Source organism: Tamandua tetradactyla, chromosome 3 (genome assembly GCF_023851605.1).
Source record: "Tamandua tetradactyla isolate mTamTet1 chromosome 3, mTamTet1.pri, whole genome shotgun sequence".
In the NCBI taxonomy this organism is placed as follows: domain Eukaryota; kingdom Metazoa; phylum Chordata; class Mammalia; order Pilosa; family Myrmecophagidae; genus Tamandua; species Tamandua tetradactyla.
In genome coordinates this window covers 13,197,262-13,208,395 of record NC_135329.1, presented here as the reverse complement: position 1 = coordinate 13,208,395, position 11,134 = coordinate 13,197,262, and the positions used below count along the sequence as shown (strand labels likewise).

Here is an 11,134-nt window from a genome sequence, read left to right as displayed (position 1 = left end):
GTGGAGAAAGTTCTGAGACTAGGCTATGGTGGTTTCTTCCTTGCTCCCCCTGGACCACTCACTCTGGGCGAAGCCAGCTGCCATGTTGGAAGGACCCTCAAGCAGCAACATGGAGGGACCCACGTGATGAGGAAGTGAGGCTCCTAGCAGCTGCCATGTAGATGAGCCAGCTTGGGAACAAATGGTCCAGCCTTCCTACGACTGCAATGCCAACTGACATCCTGGCTGTCAGCTCACCAAAGACCCTTAGCCAGAACCACCCAGCTCAGCTGTTCCCACACTCCTGACTCACAGAAGCTGTGAGATGATATTTGTTGTTTTAAACTGCTAATTCGGGGGATAATTTGTTATACATCAATAGATAACTAAAACAGGGACCTTTTTCAAAGACTAAGAGCAAAAGGAAAGAAACTATACGGCATTTGATTTATGAGTGTGTGTCGTTTAACATAACACAACTTTCGTGTACAACTCAATGAATTTTTATTTGTGTATAAGCCAAAGCAATCACAACCCAGGTCAAGAGCAGGACATTTCCATTACCTTAAAAAAAAGTTATTTTATGACCCTCTCTAGTCACTAGCTCTCCCAGGAGGGAACCATTTTCCTGCATTCTACAACCATAGATTAATTTTGCTTGTTTTTGAGCTTCATATAGATGGAATCATTCAATATGTACTATTTTATATCTGGAATCTTTCACTCAACATTGTAGCTTTTAAATTCATCCACATTGTTACATGTTTTGGTATCTTATTCCATTTTGTGTTGGGTAAAATTTCATTGTACAATTATACGACATTTCCTTGCCTATTTCCCCATTAATAGACATTTGGATTATTTCCAATTTCGGACTATTATGAATAAAGGTACTTTAAGTATTTTTGTACCAGTCTTTTTGTAGATCGATGCATTCTATTCTTGTGGGTAAATTCTTAGGAATGGAATTGATGGGTCATAGATGGGTGTATGCCAAACTGTTCAAAGTTGTTCCATTTTCATTCCCATGCAAAATATTTTTTTTCATTTGAAGCATCTCCAATTTAAAAACAAAGAAAAACAGAAGTAAGTGTTTCATTAAAATGTGTGGCAATGAATAAAGAGCTTTCTAAATTACTTGGAATAGTTATGAAAACCGGTCTGCAAAGCACAGACCTACCTGCCAGATGACCCTCCCAGCCAAAACATTGATTTTGATCACTGGATTTGAAATCAGTTTAGCTATTTAGATCAAACATTTTCACAAAGATGATTCAAGCAGGGGCCCGAATCTTGAGAGGTGAAGAGTTGACCTGAATAACCCTTTAGATGAGTTCTGTACTCTGTTCAATGGAGGAGCTGGAGGGGAGAGAAGAGACTTCCTACGCAGTACCCTTTGCTTTCTGGGCCAACTCAATGCTGTGACAAAGGAAACATCAATCCCGTGATGCCTCACATAGCTCGCCCCAGCACTGATTCGGCGTTGGGTTTCCCATGGGAGCTGCCTCAAGTAAACAGACCAGAGAACTTTATTAATTATGCACTCTGGGGCCCGGGGCAGTGACACGCATCAGGCTTCCATAGTGGCCCCACAGCCAGGCTCCAGCCTGCTCCCGGCAGACGACGCATCTCTGAGTCCTTCCCGCGTCTGATGGAGTTAGAAAATCCCACCCACAGTGTGATTTTCCTTAGTGGTTCAGGGCTCAGGAAGAGAAAACGAAAACTCTAAAATATCAATTCCAATCTCAGCAGCTTCAGCAGGGGCTCAAAGATGTTCAGTGCAATATTTTTTTTTTAATCAGGAAATTTTTTAAATTGGCAGCAAGCTAAATGTCTGAAATGGGAAATGGTTCAATAAAGGACCCTCTTTCTCCTGCAAACAGTGGGAATCACTGTGTGTTTAAGAGCAGAGAAATGACGTACTGAGGCCTTAGAAGGCTCCTGAAGCAGCAGTGGGCTGAGCAGAGCGCCATCCTGTACAGACACAGATTGGCCAAACCAAGCCCAGAGCCAGAGGTCTCCAAACCCAGCAGCAGGTGAGTATTTCCAGACAGTTCAGGAGAGGGTTGGGGTTTGGCCTTTGACAAGCCAATGAATTTTGGGGGGCTTTCATTATTATAAGTGGCCTAGCTGCCAGAATAAGGAATTTCATTTTTTTAGTACCTACCACGTGCCAAGGCATGTACCAAACATCAATTGGCTTCATCCACACAACCCTCCATGAAGTAAGTCTCCTTATTCTGGCTCAGGAAAGTGAAATAACCTGCAAAAGCTCCTCCAGCTAAAAGGGGGAGTCAGGATTTAAACCCAAGTCTTCCTATTCCAAGCCCTAGATCTAGACCTGACTGACAGTAAATAAGGTTTAAAAGGAGTTTTAAACGGGTGGTTGCTGCCCTCAGCCCGGTCAATCAAGCCATGCTGAGACTGAGTAAAGAGCTGAGCTTAAAAAGAAAACTACATTTTTTCCCCTTTGAGTTCTACTCCTAATGACTAAATGGCTCTCCACTGACTGGTTTTAGTTTGTTTTCCTATGAGAAAGGTTTAATAAAGAAACTCTTCCTGTGAGCCCTTCCCAAACCTCCAAGATCCCTAATGACAATTCTTGAGCTTTGTAAGTGTGTTTTCTGCATTTCCCCTTCAAACTAGGAGGGCAGCCTCCCTGCTATGTAACCCACTTCTCTAATGTAAAGGGAAGAAAGTTTGCCTTATTTACAGAAATCCTCCACCACCAGAATCGTGGTGTTTTTATAAAGCCCCACAAACACCCATGTATTATTGTTGCTTCGGTTACTGTCTGTTGCATTGGGTGTGTGTGGGGTGGGGGGTCGCCTGTCTTGACAACAGCAGATCAGAGTACTCAGGCTGGTTTGCCCTTCTTACACTGTGAAGGTTACTTCTACCCTGCCAGGGTCTGTAATCAGCAAGCCCTCACTCCTCTTCCGCAGAACCACCTCTCTTCCCGAGCCTTTTTGCAGTTACGGCTCATTTCTCTAGGTTTCCTATGGCAGGCATCTGAACAGGATGAAAAGCAAAGGCACGTGCAAAAATAATCCGCTTCCCAATATAGCAACTGCTGAGAAGTTCTATTTTAGAACACACTGTGAGTGCTGACGGGTGCAAGCATGATTAGCCTAATAGGCTTAGAGCCCCACTTGCCATCCACATCTGTCAGGATACAAGCAAAACAGCCCCCGTAATCCATGAGACTGAGGACCTTTAGAATTGTCCTGTTCTTCACTAACAGCCAAGGATCCAAAACTAAGGAAAACAACAGGACAGCAGTCACCACCACCTCTTCACGGTGGACCAAGGAAGTAAAGGCAGCTGGTCTCAAGTTTAGGACATGGTGCATGGGCTTCCAAGGATTCTTGTCTGTAAATTGCCTGGATGGAGAGAGTAAGACTGTCTTTTTTTTTCTATTTCAAGGAAGGGTCTTTGAAAACTCTTAAGGCATGGATGAAATATGACTACAAGCTAAAATCATGGGATGTACACCTTCCCACAGTGACATTGTCAACAGTGTGGCAAAGAGTGGCATACGGTTTTTGAAAAAGCCCAAAGTGTTTTCGCCGAGACGTCAGGGAGCCAATGAGAGATGCTCTATCCCTTTGCTGGTTAAAAGCTCCACCTGCGATGACTCTAGTAGAGACCTGTCCCAGGGACAGAGGCTGGGACAGGAGCAGCCAAGTTCTAGGTGGAACCAAACCACCACGGAAGGTCTCTATCAGCTCATGGGAGATGCCCCGCCAGGCAAAAGGAAAGATATGGAAGGACAGATGCTGGAAGCCAAAACCTCCCCATCCCAGCTGACCAAATCACAAGGTCAGACGGAAAAGGACATTCTATTTAAGACACACAACCCCCGTGGGTCAGAAGGGACAGACCTTTTTGGTGAAGAGAGTGAGCCCTCCAAATGGGAAGAGCAGCCAAATTGCCACAGGTTGGACCAACAGGGCAATTTCTGCCAACCCATCTTTCCTACTCATGGGTCTGAGGGCAAGGTGGACTTTCCTGAGCCCCTGGTACAGGCCCACCACCAGGCTTACACCTATCTGCACTCCAGCCTCTCCAAATATGAAGCAATCCTGTGCATCACCCATCAGGCTACCCAGACCCGGGAGCTGCTGCAGCCCATGGTCAGCTTCCTGCTGCTGTGCTTTGAGAAGATCAACCAGCTCTTGGAGGAGATCTCCAAAGATGGAGAAGCGCTCCTCCGAGAAGTCAGGGAGGATCTGGGGTGGCCGTTGAAGAAAGGAGGGCCCCAGGAACAGCCAGATCTCCTGCAACAGCTCCTGCAGTACACAGTTGGCAAGCTACAGGCCCTCAGCGGCATGGTGGCCCCGCTCTCCTGCCGTTTTCTGGAGGACTCCAGCAGGTACCTCCACTCTGCTGCAAGCCACTTGGAAAAAAGGCTGAACTTGAAGCATGGCATGGATGAACGCCTCCTAATGGTCCTGGGGCAACTAGGGAGCTTGGCAAGTGGCCAGAGGAACCCTGGGGCGCAGGACCAACCCCTGTTCTCCGAGGACAGTGGCATCGGCGCTGATAATGAATCGGTGCAGTCCATGGGCAAGCTGGGCAAGCAAGCCAGCTGCGACTCTGCGGCGGAGCCCACGGAATGGAAACCCATGATTGTACCCCAAATGGAGGCCAGGCTGGCAGGGTATGGCTGGCAGCAGACTCCATTCTGGATGGGTTTCAACAGGCCCCAGGACTGGCCACTGTCAAGACCTCCTACAGCAAAGGTTCAGCCAGCATCACAGGGGCAAGCAGGGAGCCCAGACTCCTCCAACACCAGTCCAGAGAATGTTCTCTCCAGGTCTTTGGAACCAGCCAAAGGCACCTGCTGCGATTCCCTCAGAGGTGGGGTGGCCAGGGCAGCAAGGCTTTCTAAAGACTGCAGGGTGTCGAACGCCCCAGCCCTCAGTAAAGAAGAGGACAGCAGCCCAGAGGAGGGGAAAGAGGACGCTAGTGGTGGGAATCTCTTTTCATGGCCAGAAGAAATGCCACTTCCAAGGCCTCAGTCTTCACCCGCCGGCTGGGAAAGCACATTTCGTCCGCACTCCAGGAGCCTTAGGAGCTCCCAGGCCCAGGAAATGATTCAGAAGATGAAGGAAGCCATCAGTGAAAGGATCAAATTTGTCCCTGTGCCACATGGACACCAAGACTGGGCTGAGGAGGAGGAAAGGAGGACGAGCGTCCCAAGACCTGGTACAGTCAGCGGGAGCAGGCAGGCCCCCGGCAGGCAGAGAAGGTCCCAATCAGACACGTGTCTAAAGAGCCGCGCGGAGGACCCCACCCTCCAGGAGCTGCGGCAGGTCCAGAGAGACCTCAGCCAGAGGCTGGAGGCGTTTTACATTCGGGGCGCACAACAGCAGGCATCCAGCAGGGAGCAGAGGCCGAAGCCCCGGGCCGCGGCCGGGTGGCCCCATCACTGCAGGGTGGCCCCCCGCAAGGTCAGCAGCAAGCTGAAGGCTGCCCTCGCCGAGAACCTCAGCATCCTGCCCAGTCAAGACAAGAGCATTTTGCAGAAGTGCAGCCCCCACCCTGAGCGGGGCCAGCCCTGGCAGGGGAGCACGGACCGGCTTCCAAATTCTGTCCCATCAGGGCAGAAGGAAAGTGAGGGGCCCAGGGCCGAGGACTGGGGTGTCAGGGCCCATCCCACCAGAACATCAGTCAAGAGACTTATTGAAACGTTCAGTCTCCCTGAGACGCTGGGGGAGGCCAAGACCTCTGGGTCAAGTTCCTGCCTCAGGAAGTGGGGGAATCCCATCGTGCCTCCCAGATTTCCCATTTACAGGGGGCTTGCCCCTTTGTATCCTAAGCCCCGCATTTCCCCTGCAGCAGGCAGAGGCCCTCTGCACGTGGGCACAGGCTGGAGGCCCATCGCACCCAGCGTCCCTCCTCTGTTCACAGCAGCAGCTTCCACCAGCGAAGACCTCAGCTGTGTAATGGAAGAGGACCTCCCACCTCCCCCTCTGGAAATCCTCACGGATAAATCATTCATTTCTCTGGAGCCCCCAGAAAGCAGCGAGCCAGCAGGGAGTGGTCCTGAAGGCCCCAGCCTGCCGGGGCTGGACGGGGTCAGCCCTGCCAGGACAACTTGGGTGTCCCCAAGGCTGAGAGCTTCCTTGAGTCCCCTCGATCTGCTGCCCAGCAAGGGCACTGCCAGCCCTTCCAGACTCTGCAGTGCAGGGCCGGGGAGCAGCAAGAGCAGCTGCAACCCCGGGAATCTTGCCTTGGACCTGAGACCCCCATCAGCAACCAGCCTAAATGTGGAGGTGGAGGGTGGGGCTCAGAGTCAGGCAGAAGCAGAGAAGACCACCAGCCTCTGCAAGCACCCCCGGAAGGCAGGACCCTTGTGTCCCTCTAGCCGCACATCTGGGCCCAAAAGGCCCTCGGAACCCAGCCAAGGAGCCCATCTCCCCGAGAGCTCGAGGCCGAGCCCGAACAGAAGCCCTTCTGTGGTCAGGAAGTCCTCTCCCACAAGGGCTCACTGGGTGCCCCGAACAGAGAAGAGGCACCCGAGCCTACCCTCCTCTTTCTGGCCAGTCCAGCCAAGTCCCCCCGCTGTACCCAGGTCCCCCAGCTCACCACTCAGCCCGGGTATGCCAGGCCCCTCCGTGGGCCCCAGGGTACAAAGTCCACCAGTGCCAAAGAAACAAACTTCCCCAGGGCCCCAGCCCCCGCCGCCCAGCCCTCCCCCAGAGAGCCCACCTGCCTGGCACAGGGAAGGGAGTGCTCCCACTTCTGCTCCCTCCTGTCCTCCCCCCAAGTCTCCCTCCCAGGTGGCCAAGGAAACAAGCAGCTCTGAAGACGGCCAGGCAGCTCTAGCCAGAGTGCCTGGGAACCCACGGCCCCCATTGTGCCCGGCCACCCCCTGTCTGTCTGAAGCAAAGTGGCTGTTCTCCGGCGCCCACCCGCTGACCCCACGAACGTGGAGGAGCAGCTCAGGAGCACGACCGAGGGCAGACTCACAGAGGAGGACGGCTCTCGGAGCCCTCAACCCTCAGCCTTTCGTCAGATGGGCGGCTTCTGACCCCCAGCCAGGCGTCCAGCTTCGGCTGCCCAGCTCCAGCGCTCCCAGTGCAGCCCAGCCGGGCCCGAGCAGGTAAGGTGTGGCCTCCAGCCTCTGCCCTGCAGTCATCAGAGTAGACAAGAGCAGCGCCCACGGGCCCTTGGGGTCACCGGGGGCAGTGGTTTCCGCACTGTGCTCTAAGGAAAGAGGCAGGAATGGAGGTCCAGTCTCCCCATTATCAACCTTGAGCGACTCGCTCTTACCTGTTATGTATTTGGGGGTTTTGAGAAAAACTTTCATTGGAACAAGGCTCTACTGCGTTAAAGATAAAGTTTAAAATAATCAGGTTAGTCCAGCCCCTCTCCACCCCCCTTACTTTACAGACAAGGAAACTGAATCAAAGTGAAGCTGCCCCGTGGCTGAAATGTGGCTCTACCTGGCCACACAGTCTTTTTTCTATTATTTCTGGTTGACTGCAGTAAAGTAGCATCTAAGAGAGAGGTTATCAAACTTTGGGGGACCAAGACCTCTATAAACGCTGAAAATTTATTGAGAAAACAAAGGAGACTTGATGTGCGTTTTATCTATCAACCTTTATCATATTAGAAATTAAAACTGGGAAATGTTTAAAATATTTATTAATTTTAAAAGGACAAAAATAAACCCACTGTATGTTGACAAAAATAATATATTCATATGAAATACTACTGCATTCTCCCAAACCAACTATTTTTGCAGAAAGAGCGGCATTGTCTTTCAGTTTTGCAAATCTCTTTAGTGTCTGGCCTAATAGAAGACAGCTGGCCTCCCCTTTCTGCTTCTGCAGGCAATCTGTTGTGATCGCTCACGTCACGTAGACTTCTGGAAAATTCCACTGCACACTCGTGAGAGAATGGGAGTGGACAAGGGAAAGGATAGAATTATTCTAAAAAAGACTTTTGACCTCATGGAGCCCCTGAAAGTGTCTTAGGCATAACCTGGGGTCCCCGGAGCATGTCCTGAAAAGGGCTAGCCCCAAAGGAATGGAATAGGATGGAAATTTTGGCCTCCCCATCCCTGCGAGGACCCAGCTTCCCTTGTCCTCCAGCATAGCCTCATCTCTGCCTCCCCGTTCAGAGGTTCCAGAGTAAGAACAAGACAATTTATAAGCACAGAGCATCAGAATTCAGCCGAGGGGCTGCCGTGCCTGCTTGGCCACTGAGTCCCAAGTGCTCTCTTCTCACGGCAGGAAACTGATTTGTCTGCCATTGGCACAGCCAGCCAGACTGTGATGTAGCACGTGGCTACATCAGTGCATGTACAAGTGCAGCCACTGCCCGAGCCACTGAAAGAGTCCATATGCTCAAGGGACTTTTTATGAGAAAGTGTGCCTTTTCTGGAGTTCCAGCATGGAGAACAAAACTGTAAATTTGAGGCCTCTTAGAGAGGAACTCTTAGCGATGCATCTTGATATCAGCTCACTCAACCAACCTGCTCTCTTTGCCTTGTCCTTGTGTAAATCAGCAGTTAATTTCTGCCACCACAATACATGTTGCAGCCTTCACGGCCTGTGGAGGCATAAATGGTAATTTTTTGAAAGTACCCAGCTGTCGGTTTTACATAAAGATACTATCTCGGGAAAGTTGTGCGTTATTATAGTTATATAAACTTCCCCAGCCACTTAAAAGAAATGAAATATTGATTATTTTTGCAGGAGTCTTAATGTAACGTTGCTCTTTTCCTTAAATCTAAAATGAGCTTCCCGTAGCACAGTGGCTTTCCTCTAAGAACCCCTATAAATGTTAATACATTATTTTTCACACCAGCCACTTATTCAGTTATTAGATTTCTAAAACAGTGCCCTTCAAGAGAACAGCTTGAGAGAACAGAGACAATAAAATGGCATTAATTAAAAACACTAACATTTTAAAACAGCAGGAGCAATAATAAAGTAACATAAAATTGCTCAAGAAGAAAATAATGCCCTTCTCTCAGGCTTCTCCACAGAATAGTGCAGCCTAAAAGGTTGTTTTATGTCCTGAATCCAAATACTTGGGAGGGGAGGAGGGAGGCTGGAGGCTTCTGCAGAGAGAGGAGAATGAATAAACAGGAGCCCTCCCAAGGTCGGGCACAGAAGGTCACTTAATGACTGGCCCCTGCTCCTCTGCTTCCTGAGAAGTCCAGTCCTCTCAGCCATTCCAGACTGCGAGCACAGGATGGGGAATCCCCAGCCCCGGCCCCACAAGGTGTAGATTCGGCATCTGGGAGCAGAAGCACGTTCGTGGAATGGCAACCCTGAGCGCTGGCTGCTGTGTAGAGGGCAGGCCCTTTTCCTGCCATCCCGTAATGGGGAGATACCACCAGGGAACTGGTCATCATTTCCCCCAAGATCCTGCAAAGCAAACCAGGGCCAGGGAGCCCGAAACCGGGAGAGAGAGTGCACATCCACACCCACCCCCAGTCTTGCAGCTCTGAGACAGGCTTGCAGGGGAAACCATGTCCTGCATCCAGCTTTGACGTCCTTCTGGTCAACCCAGGCTGGGCTCACGGAGGAGGCAGGAAGATGCCACCACAGGCACGGAGAGGCGCCTTCCACCCTGGTCCTGGGGCGGCTGAGCGGGCTGTGCCCAAGGTCCCTACTGCAGGCGCCCACCCAGAGCGTGACTGGGTGGTCCCGAGGGTCCTTCCCAGGTGTGATTTCCCGTTCCTTCTACAAAGTAGCCCTGACAGACAGCCAGGCATTTGCTGAGCATTTATTGTGGGCTAGTTAGGATGCTGAGAGCTTCACCCATTTCACCCAAGGTCAATACCTGTGAGTACCCAATGACACAGGGGCCGTTTTTATCTTCATTTCACACAAAAAAGGAAAGGTCACATCGCTGGTGAGGTGGGACAGCCGGGCTGGAAGCCAGGTTGCCAGACCCCAGTCCCACCCCGTCTGGGCAAGGTCAGCCTGCTGCACGCGGCCAGGTGTGGCTGTCGGAGCTGGGCCGCAGCCAGGCTGGGTGGCTGCGTGCGTGGGTCCAGCCTCCGCTCTGCTTCCCCAAGGCCTGCCCCGTGCCACAGAGGATGGTCTGTGGGTGCCACACACGCACGCACACGCACACACACACACCCACGCACACACACAGCACCGCTAGGCTGTGTTGTGGGGGCTCGGCTGCCTGGAAGCTTCTGTTGTAGCTAAATTTTTTCAATTCAACTGGCTAAACCCAGTCCTTTATAAAATAAGAAGTGCTTTAAAAACAAAAGCAAAATAAAGGTCCAGCTGCCAGAGCTCCTGAGAGTTGCTTCGTTCAGAGCAGACGGTTCCCGGGCATCAGGGAAAAGAGCGCGCGTCACCCCGCCAGCGCAGAGGCCTGCGGGGAGGCCAGGGCCAGCCGGGGCAGCCCCGGAGCGGAAGGAGGGCTCCCCCATACCCAGGGTTCGCAGGAAAGGGGTCGGGGGGACAACAGAGAAGGAGGGTTTCACCTGCACCTGTCCTTTCTCTTAGCAGCAGCAGCGAGGAGAACCCCAAAAAGGACGCCACACCTTGGAGCAGCCCCTGTGCCCCAGACCTGAAGGGCAGTGGCGGGCGGGGCTATGCCCCCGAGCTCTGCGTGCGGGGCCACGGGCTGCAGCGGGAGGCCAGCGCCGGCCGGGACCAGCCCCAGCAGAAGGAGGGGGCCTGATTGGCTGGCAGACAGCGTCCCACTGATGCCAGTCGCTCCAGAAATCAAAGTGGGACAGCCAAGCCTCCAGGCCAGCCAAACTCCTCCTCAGATGTCCTGGCAAAGCTTGGAAGGCCTGCTAAGATTGGTCCTGCAGGGAGACAACGTTTAAACGATCATCCTTTCCTGTCCTAGTTCCTGGTTTGCCCTGGGGTTCAAAGGTTAGCCATAACCTCAGACTCTACCATGACACTCTGTAACCCTCCAAGTGCTGGCCTTAAACTAATTTGTGGGGACGGGGGCGGGGGGGGGATGTATGTATTGCACCCTCATTTAATCCTCGCAGCCATGGCAAAAAGTGCATACCATTCTCCCATTTTGTAGATCAGAAAACTGAGGCTGGGGAAGGCGATTGTTTTGCCCACATTCACACAGCTAGGAGAGTAGAGAAAAATTTGAACAGGTTTGTCCGGCTCCAAAATCTATGCGCTTTTTATGACCTTTCATT

At 51.7% G+C, this 11,134-nt stretch overlaps 1 protein-coding gene across 1 annotated transcript; it reads left to right on the top strand.

The window, feature by feature from the left end:
• Window positions 1–3,144: 3,144 nt before the first annotated feature.
• Window positions 3,145–10,647, top strand: PCARE (photoreceptor cilium actin regulator). Its single transcript, XM_077151695.1, has 2 exons — window positions 3,145–7,090; window positions 10,473–10,647. Exons 1-2 carry the CDS (start codon window positions 3,462–3,464, stop codon window positions 10,645–10,647), a joined length of 3,804 nt encoding a protein of 1,267 aa, XP_077007810.1. The 5' UTR covers window positions 3,145–3,461.
• Window positions 10,648–11,134: the final 487 nt, after the last annotated feature.

Excerpts from the sequence above, each read along its gene's own strand:
- PCARE (XM_077151695.1), top strand. The coding sequence starts at position 3,462 with ATGGGATGTACACCTTCCCACAGTGACATTGTCAACAGTGTGGCAAAG. Across the intron at positions 7,091-10,472 it reads GCCCAGCCGGGCCCGAGCAG|CAGCAGCGAGGAGAACCCCA; the intron begins GTAAGGTGTGGC and ends TTCTCTTAGCAG.